General features: G+C 42.6%; 2 protein-coding genes, 1 long non-coding RNA gene, 1 other non-coding gene and 1 pseudogene across 4 annotated transcripts; 4 read left to right on the top strand and 1 right to left on the bottom strand.

The window, feature by feature from the left end:
* The first annotated feature begins 1,427 nt into the window (after nt 1-1,427).
* Nucleotides 1,428-4,549, top strand: LOC136538109 (glycosyltransferase BC10-like; annotated as a pseudogene).
* A 10,121-nt stretch (nt 4,550-14,670) lies between these two features.
* LOC136536174 (uncharacterized mitochondrial protein AtMg00810-like) lies at nt 14,671-15,108 on the top strand. The gene has a single exon (XM_066528553.1). It carries the CDS (start codon nt 14,671-14,673, stop codon nt 15,106-15,108), a length of 438 nt encoding a protein of 145 aa, XP_066384650.1.
* Nucleotides 15,109-19,899: 4,791 nt separating this feature from the next.
* Nucleotides 19,900-22,525, bottom strand: LOC136538108 (uncharacterized). The gene is made up of 3 exons (XR_010779202.1): nt 22,341-22,525; nt 21,477-21,731; nt 19,900-20,073 (listed from the first exon to the last, which is right to left on the bottom strand). It is a non-coding gene; the product is annotated as an uncharacterized lncRNA (long non-coding RNA).
* Nucleotides 22,526-22,692: 167 nt separating this feature from the next.
* LOC136538107 (uncharacterized) lies at nt 22,693-24,139 on the top strand. The gene is made up of 3 exons (XM_066530093.1): nt 22,693-22,968; nt 23,099-23,145; nt 23,768-24,139. Exons 1-3 carry the CDS (start codon nt 22,788-22,790, stop codon nt 23,900-23,902), a joined length of 363 nt encoding a protein of 120 aa, XP_066386190.1. The 5' UTR covers nt 22,693-22,787; the 3' UTR covers nt 23,903-24,139.
* Nucleotides 24,140-24,303: 164 nt separating this feature from the next.
* TRNAV-CAC (transfer RNA valine (anticodon CAC)) lies at nt 24,304-24,377 on the top strand. The gene has a single exon. It is a non-coding gene; the product is annotated as a tRNA-Val (tRNA).
* The last annotated feature ends 220 nt before the right edge of the window (nt 24,378-24,597 follow it).

Raw genomic sequence — 24,597 nt, 5'->3', positions numbered from 1 at the left:
AGCCGAACGGGACCATACTAGACTAATTGGGTACAGTTATACTTGTACCAATCAAGTTTGCTGCCCGCTATTTATATACATGAAACAATGAAAGGCCTTTGTGTATACTATCAACTATGGCATTCATTGAATTTCGTTCAAAAAAACTATGGTATTCATTGAAAAAACTCTATCCGGCCTAGAATATAAATCACTATAGGATATGTATTAGTCATACTTTTATAAATTTGACCACCAATTGATAAGAAAATTCACATAGTTTGGGAGTAATCACATTGAATTTCGTTTGATTTTAGATGAAAAATAATTTTATAATTTGAGTAATGGGATATACCGTACCAGGACAATAACAATGCGATAGAAAACAAAGTTCAATGTTCCTGGGGGTTCTCCAAATAACAACCGGATGGTTAAATCAGATATATAAGAGGTCGATTATGCCTTCATTTTCATTCTTGTGCTCTCAGAAAAGATCGCCGTGAGGGCCAAATTAGTTTAAGGTTAGCCGAGCAATAAGGAAATCCGAGAGCTTGCTCAATCCGTTATTAGATTGGAGCACTGGTGGAGCCAAGTGCAGACCATACTGGGCTCCGGCGTCCCCCTTGTTATCAAAGATTAATTAAGGTTTATATGTATATGATTGCAAGTCTAAACTATCCATCTAGAAAGCTAGATGTTCTAAGCTTACGCTCTTTGCAAACTGCGCATATAAAACAGTAGTTATTTCATCTATCTTTAGCAAGTACTAGCTGACCACAAAACTATGATCGATCTGACCAATTCCCCCCTCCCCCCTCGATTGTGATTCTGGCTCCGCCACTGGATTGGAGTAAAGCATCGTGTGGCTAAATAATCATGTTCTTGTATTATCCATGATCTCTGAGATTGTAATAATTTTAAAGATTACTAATTAGTACTCTCTTTGTTTGTTTTTACGTTAACTTTGTCATAAGTCAAACATCATTATCTTTGACCATCCATTTCTAAAAATCCTTATAATTTCACAACATATAAATTATATATTATGAACATATTATCATAGTGAATCTAAAAATATAGATCTTGTGTCATGGATCTACATAATTTTTTTTAAAAATCGATGGTCAAAGATACAAATATTTGATTTATGACAAAACTAATACAGCATGTAAAACAAACGGAGGGAATAGAAAAAAGGAATAAGGCTCTCGAAGAAAAAGGGTTCATTATATAAAACCATTGGCCAAAGGCCACAGCATGTGAATTATTCATGTCATGGTCCCATAGATCCTCTAAATAGAACAAATATGCTTGACTGCTGTCTACTTTGTGCAACCTGAAATAGTCAAGCCAGCAATCATCTACTAGTCCTCTGTCTGACCCTCTGAGGTCGCCTCAGAGGTCTCATCTCTTCTTGACTAATGACTGCTGTCTACTTCACCTAACCAGAAACCTTTGCCGCCGCTCCCACAGCAGAGCTCAACGAAGCCGGTCCATGCACACCGACACACCGTTCCCTTCATGGCTTTCATAGACCGAGTCCATGTAATGTAACCGGACCATCTCCGTTGATGGACAAAAGCCGGCCGGCAAGCAGCGGGGCCACCCACGATGCGGTGCGCGTGCGCCCCACTGAGGCCCCGATCCGGCATTCCGGCGCCGCGCCGACGACATGCCATTGCCATCCCACGGTGCTTAAACAAATCCTAGCTCCGAGCCGCCGCGCTGCAGGCGCGGACGGCATCCATGGAGAACGACGTGAAGGAGGTGAGGCAGGGGCAGCAGAGGGTGTTCCCGTGGGGGATGCTCAAGGTTTTCCTGCTGCTCGGCTTGGGGATGTCCGCGGCCGGCATGCTCATGGCGCGGCACGGGCACGAGGTGGCGGCGGCCACGCTGTTCCGGCCAGTGGCTCGGCGTCTCCCCCGCCGCCGACGCGGCCGTCGCGACGGTGGCGGCGGCGGGGCTGGAGCACTCGATGACGGACGAGGAGCTTCTCTGGCGCGCGTCGTTCGCCCCGGGGGTGCGGCGGTACCCGTTCCGCCGCGTGCCCAAGGTGGCCTTCATGTTCCTCACGCGCGGCCCGCTGCCGCTGGCGCCGCTCTGGGAGCGCTTCTTCCGGGGGAACGACGGGCCGCTACTCCATCTACGTCCACGCGCTGCCGTCGTACCGGGCCAACTTCACCTCCGAATCCGTCTTCTATCGACGTCAAATCCCCAGTAAGGTTAGCCCACTTTGCTCTAGCTTCTTCTGGATGGATTATCAGCAGAAACAAACCCAACATCCGATTTTAGTGTCAGGATTGTACATAGAGCTTAACTGTCCTGTGCGACGGATTCCAAATTAACATTTGTGCAGGACTAGTCGTACCACTGTATCAGCGGTGATGTACTGAAACTACTTAATGTGCTTTCTATGAACTCGAGTAATCTTGTTTCTGAAAAAAATAATGCATCATTGTACTGAATTGGTGGTACTTAGTGCGGAAGCTGAAAGTAATGCACCCAGGTTCATTCCCATGGAGGGAATAATTAACTTTTTAACATCCTTGTGGGCTTACCATTGATGAATACTGTTTGCCTGTTTGGGGATCAGGATTTTGCAGCTTAGTTTTGTTCGCAGCCTTCGAATGTTTTATATACTTGTGACAAGAGACAACCCATTCCACAAAAAAAGTGTCGATTCTGCAGCCTGCCTGTGTTGTATCTCTGTTGCCAAGGCCTCACAGCATCTCTTCTTCAGGTGCCTAGTTCGCAGATGTGTTTGGGCTCACGGCTCACCTAGGTGCCTCATCTAGAAAGCTTCTAGACCATGCCGTTGGAACTCTTGCCAGATATCCTGATCTTGATCATCTGGTGCATCTTGGCAGCCCAGACCAACAAAAGGTTTTGAGAGCAAAAAGTAGATGCTCCTGCCATTCTTTGTGCTGTAGCCCTAGACTTTGATCTGTAGTGCCACCGCTTCTAGCAACAGGCTACTGCAAATAAGGTTGTTAGTTGGAGGTAGCATCTTTCAGTACCTCCCTGCTAGCAGTTCCTCTGTGCCCTTTCCCCTTTCTAGAGCTCCATTTATATACTGCAGCGTGCCAGGGGTTATCATAAAAAATGTTTGCTTGGTGCCTTGGTTAGATTATTATTGGTCGAAGTTGATCTAGTTTCCACAAATTTCCTTGACAACTCAAGTTCTTCACCCAGTTCTTTATGAATCTGTTCCCAGTTTTCCACAGGGCACATATTGTGTGGGTTATATCTGTAGGTGGTAGTACTACATTAATTACCTTTGACAGATATGTGATTTCAACCTAATTCACATCACTGCATCTCATCTTGCCATTCTTACTTTTAGGACATATCCATGGTATTGTAGCTTTCAAAAGCCCAAGAGTCGAAACATGTTTTGAAGTTGAAACTAATCAAAGATGACAACATACACTGATACACGTACTGAATCACAAACTATATACAATTATAATTTGAGTAGCCTTGGAAAAGTTGTGATTTTGACTTTTGAGAAAACCAACTCTCTAAAATAAAGAACTGGGAGTACATAACTTTTTATTTGCCTCTGTCTATAGATGTTTCTCGCTAGTCTCATAGTTATTACTGATTTTAATTCTACTACTTACTGTGAGCTCTGACTGTATATTATTAGAGTTTTTGGGACAACCTACTTCATATGCCTAAATTGAAATTGTGCATACTATTATTTGATCATATAGAAGAGTCGTCTCTGTGTCTTCCTATTGGTATTCAGATACCCTGACATCTGTTTGATTGTTTGTACTGGTCACAGGTTGCAGAATGGGGTCAGATGACTATGTGTGATGCTGAGAGACGTCTACTTGCCAACGCTTTGCTGGATATATCCAACGAATGGTTTGTGCTTGTGTCTGAGTCATGCATTCCTATATTTGATTTCAACACAACGTACCAATACTTCCTGAACTCGAGCCAAAGCTTTGTCATGGCTATTGATGATCCTGGACCATATGGACGGGGAAGATACAACTGGAATATGACCCCTGAGGTTGAACTTGACCAATGGCGCAAAGGATCGCAGTGGTTTGAAGTAAACAGGGAACTTGCCATTGAAATTGTGAAGGACACGGTCTATTACCCCAAATTCAAGGAGTTCTGCAGGCCTAGTTGTTATTCTGATGAGCACTATATCCAAACAATGCTCTCGATTGAAACTCCTCAGAGCCTGGCTAACAGGAGTGTTACTTGGGTAGACTGGTCTAGAATTGCTGCACATCCAGCAAGGTTTGGCAGGGGTGATATCACGGAGGAATTCTTGAGGGAAGTTCGAGAGGGACAGACCTGTCTGTACAATGAACAGAATTCAACGTTGTGCTTCTTGTTTGCTCGGAAGTTTGCTCCAAGCGCATTGGAGCCATTGTTAGAGTTAGCACCCACTGTCCTTGGTTTTGGATAATGTATGTTTTTTAGAGACCTGCTAGTTGGAATGTGACTTGAATTGAATCTTACAATACATAAAGGGGGCTTAGGCTTATCAAAGCAATGAGAGAGGGGGCTGATCCGAATTACTGAATTAACTTGGGCCACCAGTAAGTTTTATGTAGTGTATATCTTGATGGATGAAAACATGAGTCCATAACATAATCACTAAGACACTAACACAAACTTTTATCTTGTACGTTACTCAAAGGGATCACAATTAACAAGATAACTTTTCTCTTGTATACAGCAAACTGGCAGTGGATCACAATTACCAAGAGATCTTTTCTCTTGGATTAATGCTCTGCATTGTTTAGTTTACTGGACGGTATATTTGTGAAGTTTGAGTAGAACATGTAAGCCAATGCAGCCATAGTTTCAATAGCATATATATATTATATATATACATATCGAAAACCAACATGCTGTTCTGCTTCTCTTGGTAACTAAACCAAATGGTAACAGCAATATATAGGATCTCAGATGGGCAAACCTAGCAAAGCAGGATGTTTGCTAAGTTAAGAATGTCAGAAACTTCTAACTACTTCCGATGGCAAAACCACAAGCTTTAGTGAGCACACTGTGTATACCCAGCAATGAAGCCGGCAAATCATCGATGGTCCTAGGACAGTAAGTGGAGCCGGGCATATATTTGTCTCCAGGGAAGAAAACATTCGTCAGTTGAACCACACCATCCTCACCATGCGCTAGGAAATATATGTTCCCTTGCTTCAAGCCAAGCTCCTAAGCAGAATATGATGCTGTGAAATGTAGTCTACCCAAGAAGAATACCTGGTCATAGAGACCATCCACCGTGGACCATGCAGGTCTCGAGAAATCCATCTTGTACAGATGATGACCTCGAGCCCGAACATCTAGAAAGAGCCTTCCACGGGATTCAGCCAGATGAGGGGACGAGGATTCCCAACAGTACTCTGCAATGGGCAACCTCTCAAATTCTAGTGTGGTAAATGTTGGCTCTGGATGGAACTCGAGAACTCCAAGTTTCGATGGGGACATATCAAAATAGAACTTCCAAGGATCAGCAGCCGTCATGCCATGGCCAGCATCACTAGATATTCTTGTTCTTTTCCCATTGCAGTTGCCATCTTCCAATATAAATTCTGATGACACTTCTTCACGAGAACAGCGACGTCGATGCTCTTCTTCACATCGCCTTTTCGAAGACAGAAATAAAGGTAGCCATGTTTTCTCAACAATGATGTTATACTCATGTTTGTGTTAGATTGATCTCTAATCCTAACTGGACCCAACGGCCCAGTGGACTTTTGATTCGCGCCCTGATCGGGGGCGCCCGGTCCACCATGGCTGAAGGGCCCCTGTCACATTGCGCTATAAAAAGAGGTGGGAGCCGGTGACTCTTATCATGAGGTTGACCTGAGCCGAGCTCTCCACCGACATCTAAACCCTAATTCGATCAGAGAGTGGCTCAGCCAGTGACGGGAAGCCACCAGCCGCGCCGCTCGCTCCATCGACGTCGACGTCTTCATCGCCCTCTTCACCGGTCGTCGCTGCTCGTGCGTAGACTACACCAACGAACGTGATGGCGTCCTCTAAACCCTCCCCCTCTGCGGTGTCAGGTTCAACACCTTCCCCCTTCCCTCTCTGTCTCTCTTGTTCTACATGTATTAAGATGAACTGCGTCCTTTATCCCGTATAGAATCCATCTACTGGCTAGATATATGATCCTAGTGATCCTACAACGTTAACAATGGTATCAGAGCCATCGGTTTCTAGGGTTTTTAATCTAGAACGGGTAAACCGATTAGAAAAGAAAATAGAAGGTTAGATCCAGTGCGGTTCTAACAAGAACAGAGGGTTCGGTTGAACCCTAACCCTAATTGGGTTAAGAAAAGGAGAAAAAGAAGAGGGTTTCGGCCTTAAGAACGTAAGAGCCGAACCCTAAACTCGTAAAAGACTTCACGGGAAAGATAAACAGTGAAACCCTAACCCTAACTTCGATCCTCATCCCAAATCGGTTGAATCTGAGCACCAACATATAAGCAAATCCGAAGGGGAAGAAGGGGAAGGGGTGGTCTACCTCGCCGTTGCGCAGCGCTACTGCTTCGCCGGCGCGCGGGGAAAAGAACGCCGAGCTGGGGGTGCTGCTCGCCGGGCTCTGGCCAAAGAGGCGCCGCGGCCAGGCCTCTCGACGGCGGCACGCTCACCCGCTGGGGAGCGCGCACGTCGGGAGGGGGCCGGCAATGGCGTCGAGGCTCTCTACTCGCTCTCGTCGCCGTTTCGCTCGCTCGACTCGCTCGGTTGCCGCTATCGCTGCGCTGAGGAGAGAGGCGAAGAGAGAGAAAGGGCAGAGATGAATGATGCTAGGGTTTTCAAGGGAGCCGCTGTGGTTGGCGTTTTGATCATGCGACGCGCGCGAACGACTGTCGGATCGGCGCGGACGACCAAGATCGATCGGGCCGTTTCGCGGCCTAGGCGAGCGCGCGCGGCCGCACGGCTTTGCCGGCCCAGGCCCAAGTTGCGGCCTGGGTGCGGGCAGCGCGCGGGGAAGAGAGGCAGGCCGGGCCGAATTCCCGGCCGGGCCAAATGAACAGTGATGAATTGAATCAGTTTTTTGTTTTTTTCTTTTTCAAGTAAATGTTTATTTCCTGGAAAATAGATAAATTGCTTAAAGAAAATAGAATAGAGAATTTTCCTGTGGGTAAAATTCACTAAATTGAGATTATTTTTCCGCTATGTATTTAAAGATATTATTTTCATTATTAAATTCGAACCAACGGAAGAATTTAATTTTGAAAATGAATATGTTTTAATTGATTATAATATTGTTATTATTCTGACCAACGTTGATTAATGGCAATATTATGATGAGTTTTTTTGTCATGCATTAATTCTATTTCTACCCAACGGTGATGTAGATTTAATATATAAACAGTTGTATGTTTTAATTTTGACCAACGTTGGAATCAATGCATACAATTATTGTCATTATTTATGTTCTCACACTATATAAATTGTGTTTTCAGGCGGATACAACTTGATAGGTTGTATCAAAGAGATCCTCACTCTCAAAGGTGATAACTACACGGAGTGGAAGAAAAAGATTGACCTGCCATTCATCTTGGCTGAGGTGGACTGGGTAGTCACCACACCGTGTCCCACAGAGCCTGTGGCACTGGTGAGAGAGACAAACGAGGTTGTTGCCGCTTGGGCAACCAAAAAGAGGGATTTTGCATCCCAAAGAATGTCTTGTGACCTTGAGCATAGAAAATAGGTCACTGCCAACAAGAAATATTTGGCTGTGATAAAGAATATGATTGAGCCTGTAATTATGGGCTCAATCCCAGAGTGTGACACCGTCACTGAGTACCTCGAAAGAATAAAGAGTCAGTTCACTAGCTCTTTAAAGACATATGCTACATAGCTGATAAAGCAGCTGGTGACAGAGAGGTACTCGGATAATTGTGGCATAAGAGAGCACATACTAAGGATGATCAATTTGGCATCCAAGCTAAAACTAATGGATTTGGCTCTCAAGGAAGAGTTCCTTATCCATCTGATTTTTGCTTCCTTGCTAAAAGAGTTTGACACTTTTATTGTCAACTACAACATACAGTATGAGAAGTGGGACATGGAGAGGCTCATGGCTATATGTGTGCAAGAGAAGAAGAGAATGAAAGCTGTCAATTGTGGCTCTATTAATTATTTGAAAGACAATAAGAAAAAGAATAATAATACTAACTCCTCCTCAAAGTCAAAGGAAAAAGGGTCCCATGCTGCATCAGCCTCAGCAGAACAAGTTCACAGTAGAGAAAGACCAGTGTCTCTATTGTAAAAAAAACAAGACATTATAAGAAAGATTATCCTGATTACTTAAAGATGATCATGGCAAAGAAATATGAGAACATTATTATGTTCATAAATGAATCCCTATATGTACAGTATTCGAAATCTACTTGGTGGATTGAGTCAGGTGCAACTGTTCATGTTGCTAATTCTTTATAGGGATTCTGTTCGATGAGGACTACGTAAAGAAGCAAAAGACACGTTAAAGTTGCAAATGAAGTCCGAGCAGAAGTTGAAGCCGTTGGCGATCTTTCTCTAGAGCTTGCTGATGATTTCAAACTTATACTTAGAGATGTTCTTTATGTTCCCTCGTTACAGAGGAACTTGATTAGTGTTTTATGTTTGGACAATGATGGATATGATTACCATTTTGGAATGACAAATGTAAGATAACATTTAATAATGCATGTGTTGATCTTGTGAGATGCCGGTGTGCTAGCACCTTGGTGATGAGCGATTGACAACACGGTGTGCGTGTGACGTATCTCTCGACAGGTTGTGGTTGTAGGTGACAGGTGGAGACAAGGTACATGTGGCGACGAGTGAAGAACGAGGATAGGATGCCGTTCCGAAGAACCGTGGGGGCGGAGAAGGGCGGATCGAGGCTTGCGTTCGAGGGACAGGCAATCGTGTGGTGTACGTCTACTGTACCTGGCTACATGGTGGGAGGACGTCGAGGGAGGTTTCCAGATTACGCCACAAAATCCGGGGTTTGCTGGTTGAGCCACAAAGCCATGCATCGTACCGGGACGCTCGTGCGGCGTGCGTTGGTCGAAGATGGAAATTCTGGCGATCGCGATACGATTTCGGATGGTCGTGCGGCGACATCGCGAGGATCACATCGCGGAGATGGAGGGATCGCGGACATCGCGGAATTTGCCATGGAGGACGTAATTGGAATTTACGCCCCTACGTTGGATTTATTTAGCGTAGGGGTTATGTAAAAATAGATCGTGCCACCCTTTGGAGATATAAATATGTGGCACCTAGGGTTGAGAAGGTAGTGGAACATTTTGGACTCTCGGCGAGTTACTATTCATGCATGAACAGTACCCCCGTGAACAGTACTCGTGCCCCGGGGTTCCACGGTTCAGCTTTCCTCTCTCCGGTCTAGTCTAGGGTTTGAATTCTAGTGAGAGGTTTTTGTTGATCTCTCTGATTAAGAGAGGGAGGATGTTCGAGCGGAGGCTAGATGCACTTTTGTAAGTTCAATTACTCAATTTAATCTTTCATCTATAATGATTGATCTTGTGCATCTCGATTGGTTCTTTACAATTCTCGTCAGCATCTGACATAGTCTGCTTGTTTTATTTTTATCTCAAGATTCATAAGTCCGATTGATGTGATTCTAGTTAGGTTAGTTTCGTAATTTCATCTAGTTTAATCTGACAAATTTTTAGGTCGATCGGAGTTACGGATTTTCGTCCACATCAGGTTTACTAGGTACATAGAGTTCTGGCCAAATTTGAAAAACGTGATTTAATCAGGTTTTGTGTTTAGGGGAAGGGTTAGAAATTATTTTTGGCTTCCGCGACCATTCACCCCCCCTCTGGTCGCCCGTTTTGATCCTTCAATTGGTACCAGAGCCGGTTTAGGTTTTCTATACCTTAATCGGTGCTGAAAGCTATGGCGATCAATAAAAAGTTTGATGTTCGCGCTCCGTTTTTTTATGGGACTGATTATGATTACTGGAAGGCACGTATAATCAACTATCTCAAAGGCAAGTCGCTGAAGCTATGGAAAATCACACAAAATGCCACATATGTGATTCCAGCTGAGGAACCGACTGACGCCGCTGAGATCAGGCTTCTTGAAACAAATCATCGCGCTGTTGCTATTTTACAGGCTTCTATTTGTAAAACTGAATATGATTGGGTTTCTAGTGAAGATCTCGCTTATCAGATCTAGGAGAAACTTAGAAAATATTATGAAGGCTCAAACACTGTGAAAAACCAAAAATTTGAGATTCACCGAAAAGAGTTTGATGCTTTTTGCCAATTGCCTAGTGAGTCTATTGATGACATGTTTGCACGTTTTCAAGTGATTGTTAATAAGATGAAGGCCATGAATAGCAATATGCCTTATGATGATCATGCTAGGGCTCTCAGATTATTACATTCACTTAATGATGAATGGGATATGAAAGTTGAGGCGATCGTTGAATCTGTAGGTTATGAGACTCTCACCACTGATGAGCTTTACAGTAAGCTCAAATCAAAAGAGATCGAAATTGTTTCTAAGCGTAAATTGAAAAATCCCATAGCTGCTTCTTCTTCTGACGTTCCAATGGCTTTGGTTTCTGGAAATAAGACTAACACTAATGCTAATCCAAATGTTTCCAGTTTTGCTTTGTCTTCTTTGTGTCATGTTGCAGATGAGGAGTTGGAGGTGCTAGATGATGATCAGCTTGTACTGCTCTCCAACAAGTTTAAGCATGTGTATGACAATAGGCGTAATAGAAGACGTTCAGATGGCTGCTTCAACTGTTGTGAGCGAGGACACTTTGCTGCTGATTGCCCAAACAAGCAGAGATCTTTTGAGCAGGGCAATAACTCCTCCAGGCGCCAGGAGAAGTTCAGGGAGAGGAAGAAGAAGAAGGATAAGCAATGGAAGAAAGGCGGACAAAAATACTCTGACAAGCAAGTCGCTAAGGCTGCAAATATTTTGTTATCTTCTCTTGGACAGTATGTTTCAGGTGGCTCGTCAGACTCCAGCGATTCAGATTCCGAGGATGAGACACCCAAGAAGAAGACAGACAAACTTTGCTTCATCACTGACGCCGGCATCAATGGTGGGATATGTACTATGGCCTTGGAGGGTGATGCATCAACCGACAGCAACGATGAAACTTCTGATGATGAGGTAGATACTTCTGCAGAACAAAGAATAGCTAATTTAACTAAAATTGTTCATAAGCAAAATAAAGTATTGGCTAAACTTAAAACTGATTATGATAAAACTTGTGCTGAACTAGCTACTCTCAGAAATGCTACATCTAATCCTACTGAACCTGATGAATATGAAGAATGCTCAATTCATATGATTTCGCTTTCTAAATTGCAAACCAAGTATTCTTCCATTGTTGATGATTGAGATAAACTTTATGCTGAACTAAATGAACTTCGTTCTCGGTCGAATTTGCTTGGTACTTGTGTTTCTTGCCCGCTTCTGAAAGTTGACTTGGATAATGCTTTATGTTAGGTAAAAAATTTTGAAGAACACACTTGTCCTGATTTGCCGGTTTGTTTGATTTGTCCAACTTTACGATCTGAATTAAATGTTGCTAAATCACATATTATTGAGTTGGAAAAAACACACTTGTCCGGTTCTTCCTTCATGCCTAACTTGTCCTAATTTTGTTGTTGAAAATAATGATTTAAGGGCCAAACTTGCTGATTTGGAAGACGAAAATAAGCATTTGAGAACTATTCTTGGTTGGTGTTCTATTCGTGAGCCTCAAATTGGTATGGCTATTGCTCAAATTAAACGGGGTGAGCGTTTTGGTCCCGGTTATGACTTGAAACATGTTTTTGGTGAAAAAAGTGGACCGCCTGTTGATGAGAAGAATCCACCTTTGGCTAAATATACTGGACCACCTCCTAGGAAGGGTTCAGGTGTCACCTCTGATGGGTTGCTGGTTGAGACATCTAGATCTGCTCCTAAAAAGCAGGTTTGGGTGCCTAAGCCAAAACACTTCAAGGGTGTACAAAATACTAAGCCAAATGGTTCTTCTTGTGATCATTTTGCTAAGCCTGTTTTTGTTGCTTCTAGTTCTAATGCTGAGGCTTCTTTCGCTCCTGCACGCAAGCTTTATCATTGTGATTTTTACAGTCATGATGGTCATCTTTATGAGTTCTGTTATCAGAGGATGCGTGCTGAACGACGTGAGCAGTACCCCACACGTGGTACTCATGATCGTCGTGTTTTTAGATGTGAGCAGTACCCTGTACATGGTACTCATGATCGTCCTATTTTGAGACGTGAGCCATTTGTTCGCTCTTCTGGTTTTCGCTCACGTACTCGTGCTCTTGCACAACATCAGGATGACAGACCACGTTTTCCCCCTCGTGGTTCTCATCGTTTTTTTGAGAACTTTGATTTTGCTAACGCTTCTTTTGAGCAAGTGGCTCAGCACTGGTTTTCATTACATTATCCTAACCCCAGTGTTGAGTCATTAGCTCACCCTCGCTCTCGTTGTTGATTGCAAGTTGGAGGCGAGGAGGACATATGGATAATGGACTCCGGCTGTTCGCGCCACATGACCGGAGATGATAAATGGTTCTCCAGCCTCACCCCCACGAGCGTAAAGGAAAACATCACTTTTGGGGATAAAAGTCAAGGTAAGGTAATGGCGCATGGCTGCATCAAGGTAACAGATAAATACATGTTAAAGGACGTCGCATTGGTAAAGAATTTGCATTATAATTTGCTGTCTGTTTTGCAACTTCTTGAGGATGATTTTGTGGTTCGTTTTAAGAAAGGAAATTCGCGTGTTCTTGATTCTGCTGGTAACCTTGTTTGCAAGATTTCTCCTTTTAGACGGATTTTTAAAGCTGATTTTTCTAAATCTTTTGGTGAAACTCGCTGTTTAGTTGCTCATGGTTCCCCCCTGATTTGGAAGTGGCATCGTCGATTGGGCCACTTGAGCTTTGATTTGCTTTGTCGTTTGAGTTCATTGGATTTAATTGATGGTTTACCGAAACTCAAGTTTGAAAAGGATTTGATTTGTGCTCCCTGCAAACATGGAAAAATGGTTGCTGCTTCTCATGCACCTGTGACTCAGGTGATGACGAGACGACCGGGTGAACTGTTACATATGGACACTGTTGGTCCAGCCCGTGTTCAGTCTGCTGGTGGGAAGTGGTATGTGCTCATCGTTGTGGACGATTTTTCTCAATATTCATGGGTGTTCTTTTTGGAATCTAAGGATGAGGCTTTCTCATATGTTCATGATCTTGTTCTGAAGCTGAAAAATGAGTTGTCAAATAATGCCGTTAGAGCAATTCGCAGTGACAATGGTACGGAATTTAAGAATTCTCACATGAAAGCTTTTTGTTCAGAACAAGGTTTAGATCATCAGTTTTCCTCACCTTACGTTCCTCCCCAGAACGGTGTTGTTGAGCGTAAAAATCATACGCTTGTTGAGATGGCTAGCACAATGCTTGATGAACATAAAACTCCTAGACGTTTTTGGGCTGAGGCTATCAACACTGCTTGCTATGTTGCTAATCGCATTTTTCTAAGAGCTTTTCTAGGAAAACATCTTATGAGTTGAGATTTGGTCGACCTCCCAAAGTTTTCCACTTTCGAGTTTTTGGCTGTAAGTGTTTTATATTGAAAAAGGGAAATTTGGATAAATTTGAATCGCGTTCTTCCGATGGGTTATTTTTAGGGTATGCCTTGCAAGGGCGAGCGTACCGTGTGCTTAATCTTGATACTAACCGCATCGATGAGACATGTGAGGTCACCTTCGACGAGACAATGCCTTGTTTTTCTTCTGCTTTTGAGTGTGCAGGTGATGACGAGATCGGGCAGGATATTTTTGAGGATGAGAAAGAGGAAGATGGATGTGACGACGACGATGACGATGATGCCCAGCCTGCAATGCAGGGGGAGCCTGGCGCCCAGCCTGAGCAGGCGCCCTCCACCACTTTGGAGGATGGACCATCGCCGACACATACATCTACAGCAAAGCCTGCAGCTTCATCGACTGTTGATCATGTACCGGCTGCAGTTGAGGGGGAGGCGATTTCAGAACGTACAGCACCACGACACATTCAGAATCGTCATCCTGCCAAGAACATAATAGGTAATTTGGATGAACACACGACAAGGAACAGAGGTATGAAAAATAAAAATTATTGTGTCTTTGCGCATACTGCCTTTGTTGCCTCTTTTGAACCCCGAGATGTTGGACATGCTTTATCTGATTCTAACTGGGTCAATGCCATGCATGAGGAGTTAGAAAATTTTGCACGGAATCAGGTTTGGGTTTTGGTTGATCCTCCTCCTTGTAAACCAATTGGAACTAAATGGGTCTTTAAGAACAAACAAGGGGAAGATGGTCATGTTGTTAGAAATAAAGCTAGGCTGGTTGCTCAGGGCTTTTCTCAAAAACAGGGTATTGATTATGGTGAAACTTTTGCTCCTGTTGCTCGTTTAGAAGCCATTCGTATTTTGCTTGCATTTGCTGCTTCATGTGGATATAAGCTTTATCAAATGGATGTGAAAAGTGCTTTTCTGAATGGTTTTATAGAAGAAGTTTATGTTAAATAACCGCCTGGTTTTGAACATCCCAGTTTTCCTGATCGTGTTTTTAAGTTGCAAAAGGCTTTATATGGTTTGAAGCAAGCACCTCGTGCTTGGTATGCTAGATTGAAAACTTTTCTACTTAAAAACGGGTTCAAAATGGGTTCAGTTGATAAAACTCTTTTTCTCCTCAGGCAAGGAAATGACACTTTAATAGTTCAGATTTATGTGGATGATATCATTTTCGGTGGTTCCTCTCATGCTCTTGTGAAAAAGTTTGCAGATGTGATGAGTAAAGAATTTGAGATGTCTATGATGGGCGAGCTGAATTTCTTTCTTGGCTTACAAATAAAACAAACTTCGGAAGGTACATTTGTGCATCAGGGAAAGTACACGAAGGATGTCCTGAAGAAGTTTGCGATGGATGATGCGAAGCCAATTTCTACGCCCATGCCGACTAGCGCTGCTTTGGATGTTGATGAGGACGGAGAGCCCGTGGATCAGAAGGAATATCGAAGCATGATTGGGTCGCTGCTGTACTTGACTGCTATGAGGCCAGATATACACTTTGCTGTGTGTATGTGTGCTCGTTTTTAGGCGTCCCCCAGGACTTCTCACCGTCAGGCGGTGAAGCGCATAATGAGGTATCTTTGATTTACTCCTGCATTTAGCCTTTGGTACTCTGCTGCTTCAACTCTCAGTTTGTGTGGTTATTCGGATGCTGATTTTGCTGGGTGTCGTTTGGATAGAAAGTCTACATCGGGTACTTGCCAATTTTTGGGTTCTTCGCTTGTTTCTTGGTCCTCTAGAAAACAATCTAATGTTGCTCAATCTACTATAGAGGCTGAGTATGTTGCTGCCGCTAGTTGTTGTTCTCAGCTTTTATGGATGATAGCTACCCTTCGCGATTTTGGTTTGTCGTTTTCTCGCATTCCTCTCTTGTGTGACAGCACTAGCGCTATAAGTGTTGCAAAGAATCCTGTGCTTCACTCTAAGATGAAACACATTGAGGTTCGTCATCATTTTCTGAGGGATCATGCTGAGAAGGGTGATATTAAGCTTAAATACATTGATACTAGTCAGCAACTTGCTCATATTCTGACTAAACCACTCGATCAAACCACGTTTGCGTGGTGAGTTCGGGGTGTGTTACCTATTCTAGTATCATTGTAAGTTGCTTCAGTTACATATGCCTTATACTTGTTTTGGCTAGTTTGCGATTGATGCTTTTGGAGAGGTTTGAATGTTTTGCTTGACTAATTTTTATTTTAAAAACAGCACAGATATATACTTAAAAATTTATGTTGGGCTATGCTTGCTTTTCTGGATCTAGTGACTTGTTGAATACTTGACATATGTCTTGCTCATGGTTCGGTTGTCAGCTTCTTTTAATGGGTTTTCACTGCAAATGTAACTCACAATGCAAGTTTTAACTTGGGAGTGCATAGTATGGTTGCAAATGATCTGCTTGCTTTCCTGAGAATTTAAATATGGGCACAACTCTTATTTTTCCCATGTCCCTGCTGGTTCTCGCTCATAATCAAAATTAAACAAACTGGCTGGGCACAACTCTTGCTTCCCATGTCCCTGCTGGTTCTCGCTCATAATCAAAATTAAACAAACTGGCTGGGCACAACTCTTGCTTCCCATATCCCTGCTTGTCAAGCTCACAAAAGCCAGAATTAATATATGACAAATGCATGCATTTGTGGGCGTTGCAGTGAACTTTGACTGAAGCTGTGTATCCATCGTGTCAGCTTGCTATATGTTTTGTCTTCAGCTTGCCACTAATTTTGGAATATGCATGTTTTTGCCTGGCTAATTGGTTTTTCAAAGAGATTTCAGTTCTAAAATTCTATTGGTCATGGCATTGTGTTGCTCCTTCTCTGAGTAGCTCGTGTTGCTGGTTAGCTTTTATAAGTATTTTGTATATGTCTCAGAAGCTTCGACTTGTGCTTTCTCACATGCTTTTCTCTAAATGGTTTCTTGCATTTTATCTTGATGGAGTGCTTTGTCAACAAGGGGGAGAGTGAGTCACAAATTCATTTTTGCAGGGGGAGTTTGATTTCGTTTTTGCTGAGACTTGGCATGCTTGTTTTGAGGGGTTGAGGGGGAGTGTTGTTGAAATTGTTGAGTTTTGCTACTGAGATTGCTTTTGGGAAATTGATATGGCTTTTGATTCATTTTGGGGAGAGTGTTTTTTCTGTCTTGATTGTGTCGAGCCTAGCTTTTTCGCTAGCCCATGTCTTTGGGGATCAAGATTGTTTATTTTTCTTTCTTTTTATTTTTTTAGTTCCAATAAATTTGTGCGGTGTGGTGTTGTCAATGCACTCATCAAGGGGGAGATTGAGATGTCGGTGTGCTAGCACCTTGGTGATGAGCGATTGACAACACGGTGTGCGTGTGACGTATCTCTCGATAGGTTGTGGTTGTAGGTGATAGGTGGAGACAAGGTACAAGCGGCGACGAGTGAAGAACGAGGATAGGATGCCGTTCTGAAGAACCGTGGGGGCGGAGAAGGGCGGATCGAGGCTTGTGTTCGAGGGACAGGCGATCGTGTGGTGTACGTCTACTGTACCTGGCTATACGATGGGAGGACGTCGAGGTTGGTTTCCAGATTACGCCACAAAATTTGGGGTTCACTGGTTGAGCCACAAAGCCATGCATCGTACCGAGACGCTCGTGCGGCGTGCGTTGGCCGAAGATGGAAATTCTGGCGATCGCGATACGATTTCGGATGGTCGTGCGGCGACATCGCGAGGATCACATCGCGGAGATGGAGGGATCGCGGACATCGCGGAATTTGCCATGGAGGACGTAATTGGAATTTACGCCCCTACGTTGGATTTATTTAGCGTAGGGGATTATGTGAAAATAGGTCGTGCCACCCTTTGGAGATATAAATATGTGGCACCTAGGGTTGAGAAGGTAGTGGAACGTTTTTGACATAGTCTGCTTGTTTTATTTTTATCTCAAGATCCGTAAGTCCGATTGACGTGATTCCAGTTGGGTTAGTTTTGTAATTTCATCTAGTTTAATCTGACAAATTTTTAGGTCGATCGGAGTTATGGATTTTCATCCACATCAGGTTTACTAGGTATATAGAGTTCTGGCCAGATTTGAAAAACGTGATTTAATCAGGGTTTGTGTTTAGGGAAAGGGTTAGAAATTATTTTTGGCTTCCGCGACCATTCACCCCCCCTCTGGTCGCCTGTTTCGGTCCTTCATCTTGCTATCTTACAAAATGAGCTTTATTTGTTATCACTACGTAATGATGTGAATGTTGTATACGATGATGGGAATATTGCGTGCGACAATATGAATGTATCTTCGTCTACGGATGTAAACAGAAAACGAAAGAGAGCTCACGATGCATTGTCGAAATTATGGCACTGTCGTTTAGACCATATTTCGAGGGGAGAATAGAAAGACTAGTTAAGAATGATATTCTTCCTCCATTAGAGCTCTCAGATTTAGAACAATGCAGAGAATGCATTAAAGAAAAGTATGTAAAGAAAATTAAGAAAGATACCAAACGAAGCGTAGGAATTTTACAGATTATTCACACAAACATCTATGGTCCATTTTTTGTAAAGAGTGTGGATGGTTATGATTCATTCATAAAATTCATAGATGATTAATCTCGTTATGGCTACATTTATCTAATCAAAGAAAGAACTAAAGCATTGGATAAACTTAAGATATTTAAGGCAGAAGTTAAAAACCAACACAATTTAAAGATTAAGATAGTCAGGTCTGATCATGGGGGGAGTACTACGGTTGGCATACCCCATATGGACAAGTTCATGGACCTTTTGCAACGTTCTTATAGGAGAATGGCATAGTAGCCCAGTATTCTACACCGGACAAACCTCAGTAAAATGGAGTAGCTGAAAGACGTAATCGTACCCTAATGGATATGATGCGCAGTATGATAAGTTACTCCACCTTACCATTGAGCCTGTGGATGGAGGCGTTAAAACCGTCATTCATATTCTCAATAGAGTACCAAGTAAGTCGGTGCCCAAAACACCGTATAAGTTGTGGACAGGAAGAGTACCCTCACTAAATCACTTACGTGTGTGGGGGAGTCCTACTGAGGCTAAAGTATTTAACCCAAACATTGTAAAACTAGATCCCAAAACAGTAAGTTATTATTTTATTAGCTACCCAAAAAAGTCAAAAGGTTTTCGTTTCTACTATCCAGACAGACATACAAAGTTTATGGAAATGAGACACGTTGTCTTCCTAGAGGATGAAATGATGAGGAGGAGCATGGTAGCTCGAGAAATCGACCTTGAAGAGAAGCGGGTGTATGCGCCCACTCCAATAATTCATGAACCATTTTTTCTCACTACCTGCTATCGCTGCACCAATAGTATAAGATACTATGGTGCCAGCACCTATTGTTATTCCATCTGTGGCAACAATAAATGATGATGAGGAACCTGTTCTTCAGGATCCTATAGAACATATTGCCACAAATGAGAGAGAGCAACAACAGCCTCAATCAGAAGATGTGCCAAATGTGGAGGCCCTTAGAAGGTCTTAAAGAGTTAGAAAATCAGTTATTCCTGCTGATTATAAAGTGTACAACACTGAGGAATTTCAAATGGAGGATGATCCCACCTCATTTGAAGAAGCCATGAGAAGTAATCATTCATCAAAGTGGCTTAAGGCCATGGAAGATGAAATGAAATCGATCAATGTCAATAAAGTTTGAGATTTGGAGATAATTCCTAAAGGAGTCAAAATAGTAGGTTTTAAATCGATCTACAAAACAAAACTTGACTCTCAAGGAAATATAGAGAGATATAAAGCATGACTTGTGGCAAAAGGCTTTACGTAGAGAAGGGATTGATTACAATGAGACATTTTCTCCAGTCTCATGTAAGGATTCCTTTAGAATTATAATGGCATTAGTGGCACATTACGATTTAGAATTACATCAGATGGATGTAAAGACGACATTTCTTAACGGAGACTTGGAGCAAAATGTTTACATAGTACAACCGAAAGGTTTTGTCGTGGAAGGAAAAGATCGAATGGGATGCCGCCTAAAGAAATCCATTTATGGATTAAAATAAGCTTCAAGACAGTGGTACTTGAAGGTTGATCAGACAATAAGGAATTTTGGATTTAAAGAGAATATTGAGGATAATTGTGTCTATGCAAAGTTTAAGAATAGGAAGTTTATCTTCCTTGTCCTGTATGTGGACGACATCTTACTTGCTAGTAGTGATATCAGTCTACTATTAGAGACAAAGAAAGAATCTTAAAGAAATTCAATATGCAAAGTTTAAGTATTAGGATTGTCACAAAATGCATACATAGAAAGAATCTTAAAGAAATTCAGTATGCACAAATGTAGTCCCTCACCTGCTCCTACAGTCAAGGGCGACAGATATAGAGATTTTCAATACCCCAGGAACCAATATGAGATCGATCAAATGAAAGTGGTTCCATATGCTTCAGCTGTCGAAAACTTGTAATATGCTCAAGTATGTACGCACCCTGACTTGGCATTTGTTACCGGGTTACTTAGCAGAATCCAGAGCAATCCTGTAATAGAACATTAAAAATTAGTAAAGAAAGTCTTGCGTTATTTGCAAGGAACGAAATGCCTCATGATGACGTATAGAAGATCTGATTCACTCCATATAGTGGGATATTTAGATTCTGACTATGCGGGAGATGATAGAAAATCCACGTCTGGATATGTATTCACTCTCGTAGGGGAAGCTATTTCATGAAAAAGCTCAAAGCAAACCGTCACTACATCATACACAATGTATGCCGAGTTTGTAGCGTGTTATGAGGCAACGGGACAGATGAACTGGCTAAAGAAGTTCATGTCCGGTTTGAAGGTGGTTGACGATATCTATAGACTACTTAAGTTATACTGTGATAATAATTCGACGGTACAGTATGCTCACAATAATAAGTCAAGTGGTGCTGCCAAATACATTGACATAAAGTATTATGTTATAAAAGATAAAGTCCGAGATCATGTCATAAGTCTTGAGCACATAAGTACTGAAAAGATGCTCGCGGATCCGCTTACAAAAGGCTTACCACCCAACGTATTCAGAGAACATGTAGCCGACGTGGGTTTAAGGGAAAGCCTATAATTCCTGGATAAAAGAAGACCCAAAGATAAGTATCTATTTCAGAACAGAGTGGTGTATCGTAGCTGTTAAATCTATCGGCAATGGACCGTGACGATGAGACATGCTCTATGCATTAATCTGTAATGTAATGAACAAAAGTAAATGATATGAAAATAAAAGATGGAAGGAGATCAAGGGGGAGATTGTTAGATTGGTCTCTAATCCTAACTGGACCCAACGGTCCAGTTGGACCTTTGATTCGCGCCCTGATCGGGGGTGCCCAGCCCACCATGGCTGAAGGGCCCCTGTCACAATGCGCTATAAAAAGAGGTGTGGGCCGGCGGCTCTTATCATGAGGTTGACCTGAGCCGAGCTCCCCACCGACACCTAAACCCTAATCCGATCAGAGAGGGGCGCAGCCAGTGACGGGAAGCCACCAGCCACGCCGCTCGCTCCATCGACATCGATGTCTTCATCGCCCTCTTCACCGACCATTGCTGCCCGTGCACAGACTACACCAACGAACATGATGGCGTCCTCTGTACCCTCCCCCTCTGCAGTGTCAGGTTCAACACCTTCTCCCTTTCCTCTCTGTCTCTCTTATTCTACATGTATTAGGATGAACTGTGTCCTTTTATCCCGTATAGAATCACTCTACTGGCTAGATCTATGATCCTAGTGATCCTACAGCGTTAACAGTCTGGTCCATTTCTTCCCTCCAACGTAGCAATACCAGATTACGGGTTCATCAGCATCAACGACTAAAACCACACAGCCGGGAGAAACTGATGGTTCACATGAGAGCAAACATTTGCAGTTTTGGGGCAAGTTCTTTTCCAAGGATGGTAGTTCAACCTTGTCCAGATTGAAGGGATTCCACAGGGCAGCTCGGAATGAAATCATATCTATTGTGAGTAGCCAGCGTTGGGGAGTTGCCCAGCACCTCGCCTTAGGCATACGGTATTTACTTGCCTTGATTGACAGCTCCTCAAACATGCTTACGAAAACTTGACACTCTTTTATTCTAGGGCCATGACAGACCAAAGCATGGACTGACTTCATCAGTTTTTCCATTGCTGCATCCCAAGCTAGCTGATGACTCAGACACTTCTGCAAACAACAGGATTATGAATTAGCATTGATGTAATAGCCTGACATTCCATGCAGAACAAATTGGCTTTCACTAAACACCAATTGATACAGTACACCATAAAAGCTCGGCTTTGTGCATATCTTGTCAGTCATCTAAGTTGACAACGCCAATTCTCACCATTGCTTAGAAAGGCCCCTTCTATTAAGAATTTAAGATAAATTTAATTACAACAAATGGCCTTAATTACTGTATTAGATAGAAGTGTATGCAAAACAATATAAATCCTACAGGGATATAAAGCTGTGTATCGAATGAAGAGGTTGGGAAAGAAACAGAAAATACTGCTTATGCAACAGCTAAAAGCAACACATCAAGTATGACTACCAAATCCTAACTCCCATACACACCATTCATTCCTTTAATAAATCATCTCTGAAAAGAAAATTTTAACCCGGAAGTGTAATATACAGTCTTGTCTTTTGCACTTGGAAAAGAGTGTCTATAAACTGATAAGCAACCTAGCTCACATGTGCAACTAGCTATGGTCTATGGATGCACGCAACTGGAAACAAACATATGTCAAGGCTCACGAATTTGGGAAAGTATGAACTCAAAATTTGGCTTACCATGGAAAATTAACGGATTGAATTAGCGGATGAGGAGGAGCTCTTCCCGTCCAGCGGTTGGTCTCGGGGAGCTCTCGCTACGGAGAAGAGCGGCGGCGGCAACGGGCGATGAAACTGGAAGCAATTACATAGACAGTCTGAATCGACATAGAATCCATGTCGCGGGAATAGTTCGCGTGCGATACGTGGACGTGGTGTAGGTGGATTCCGAATAGGATTTTCCCATAAATAAATTTAATAATTACTAATATAATAATTATTTAAAGTGCAAATAGTTTCAGCAGATGTCTGTCCGACTGACCGTCCGTCTCCATCCAGAAAAACCTGTGGTCTTGGTTCCTCTCAGGACTTCCACATATCAAGGCAGCAGCAGCTAGCAAGCTAGTAGCTAGCAATCTACTAGCGTCCAGCAGCACCATCCAATTGGCTCATCCCCAAGCGAAACCGATGGATCCAATCACGAGGCCAGTAGCTTCATCGTTTCATCGGTCAGCCGCGAAGCATCTCCATCAGGCCGTCGTCACCTCGGCTCAGCGGAATGGAGTTAGCAGGAGGTGCCTTCTGACGCTGCTGACTTCCACGGCAGCCATACCAGGCGGAAGTGAATCCAGGAAGGCCCTACTGCAAGGTGAGCGCGAAATTGATCAGACTATTTCTGGGTTTGAGGAATTGATACTTACGGTCACGGTTCATCTTGCTATCCACTAGTATGCCTTTGCATATAGACTAATGCAGTTAGTGCGTTCGTGTGCGCACAGAGTATCTGAAGAAATCAGAGGAGAACAAAGAGAAGAATGACAAGGAGGTAAGTGGCCTCTTTTCCCGTAGTTTGATAGTATCCTATTATTGCCGATCGATTGAGGAATAAAAATGGGTGAAGTGAACCATCCCACAAACAAGGATACTTTTGAGAGAGGCTGATTATTATTATTATTTTGCGCAAAGAGAGAGGCTGATTATACATATTTAAGCGAACGAAACCAGAAGTTTCAGAATCAACTTTTAGTCTGGGAACATGAGTGCCCAAGTAAGGTGGTTCAAATGATGATCTTGGGAAGTTAGTCTTTCTCTATCTAGTAATTAGGCCTCTACTGTTTTATGTTTCCAAGCGAAGAACGCTGCATAGTTCATTGATTCTGAAGTAAACGTCTCATGATACAAAAAGAGTGACGCTAATAGCAGACAGATGAAGCTAGAGCTACAGTATAATGTCTATTAACTTTACACTCCGCTAAATTTAAATTCTCAAGCAATGCAAGAGGTGGAGTTTCGTGTGCTTGCGCAGTCCGTTCGAATTATAAAACAACTCGAGGTTCAAATATACCCTCAGAAATAACTCAGAAACAAAGTGCCATAAGCGTGAACCGATATACATTGAAGGACTGAAAATGGCACTGATCATATATATATATATGCTCATGTTCCAGAGGCTGGATGACTACTACAAGAGGAACTACAAGGACTACTTCGGGCTCATCGAGGGCCCGGCCAGAGAGAAGAAAGAAGAGGAGCGTACGGAGTCAGAGAAACGGATCCTCGAGTGGCTTGACAAGAACAAGTAGCCTGAGCACTTGAGCAGGATCGATCCTGGAGAGGCGCACGCACGGGGTGAAATTCTCCAGGATTCTACATGTTCTCGCTTTAGCTATGGGCCTATGGCACTTTGTGTAACAAGTATATGCTTGACTGAGCGTCGTGTTTGTTTTTCTGTTACAGCCAGCGAGTGATAAAGGAAACATGTTAAAGACAACTTCTCATTTACTATAAGATAAAGAAAGATTAGAAAATTTTAAATACTATCTGACTCTCTGTCCAACAACAGAACAAAAGATTCACCGCTTGCGAATGAGAAACTCTTGCCTCCACTTGGTAAGTCAATGTGCAATGCATGTGAAATATGGTTAGACAGATCTGATTTGAGTAATAATATAAAAATATTATTGAGAAGGTGAACAAACAAGATGTCTGGGTGGTGTAGTTGGTTATCACGTTAGTCTCACACACTAAAGGTCCCCAGTTCGAACCTGGGCTCAGACATTATATTTTTTGCCAATTTATTTTTAATATTTTTTTGCTGATTTTTTGTTACCATTTTTAATATTTTTTGCCGTTTTTTTTGTCCCTTGGTTTGGCTCAGACATATCATTTTCAATTTTTTTGTTTAAAAACAAGTAGATTTTTTCTTTTTTTGTCCCTTGATTTCGATTTTATTTTTTTTGTCCCTTGGTTTGGCTCAGACATATCATTTTTCACTTTT

The sequence above is a fragment of the Miscanthus floridulus genome, chromosome 2 (genome assembly GCF_019320115.1).
Source record: "Miscanthus floridulus cultivar M001 chromosome 2, ASM1932011v1, whole genome shotgun sequence".
NCBI classification, from domain to species: domain Eukaryota; kingdom Viridiplantae; phylum Streptophyta; class Magnoliopsida; order Poales; family Poaceae; genus Miscanthus; species Miscanthus floridulus.
Note: the sequence above shows the minus strand (reverse complement) of the source record. Positions and strands in the feature narration are given on the sequence as shown.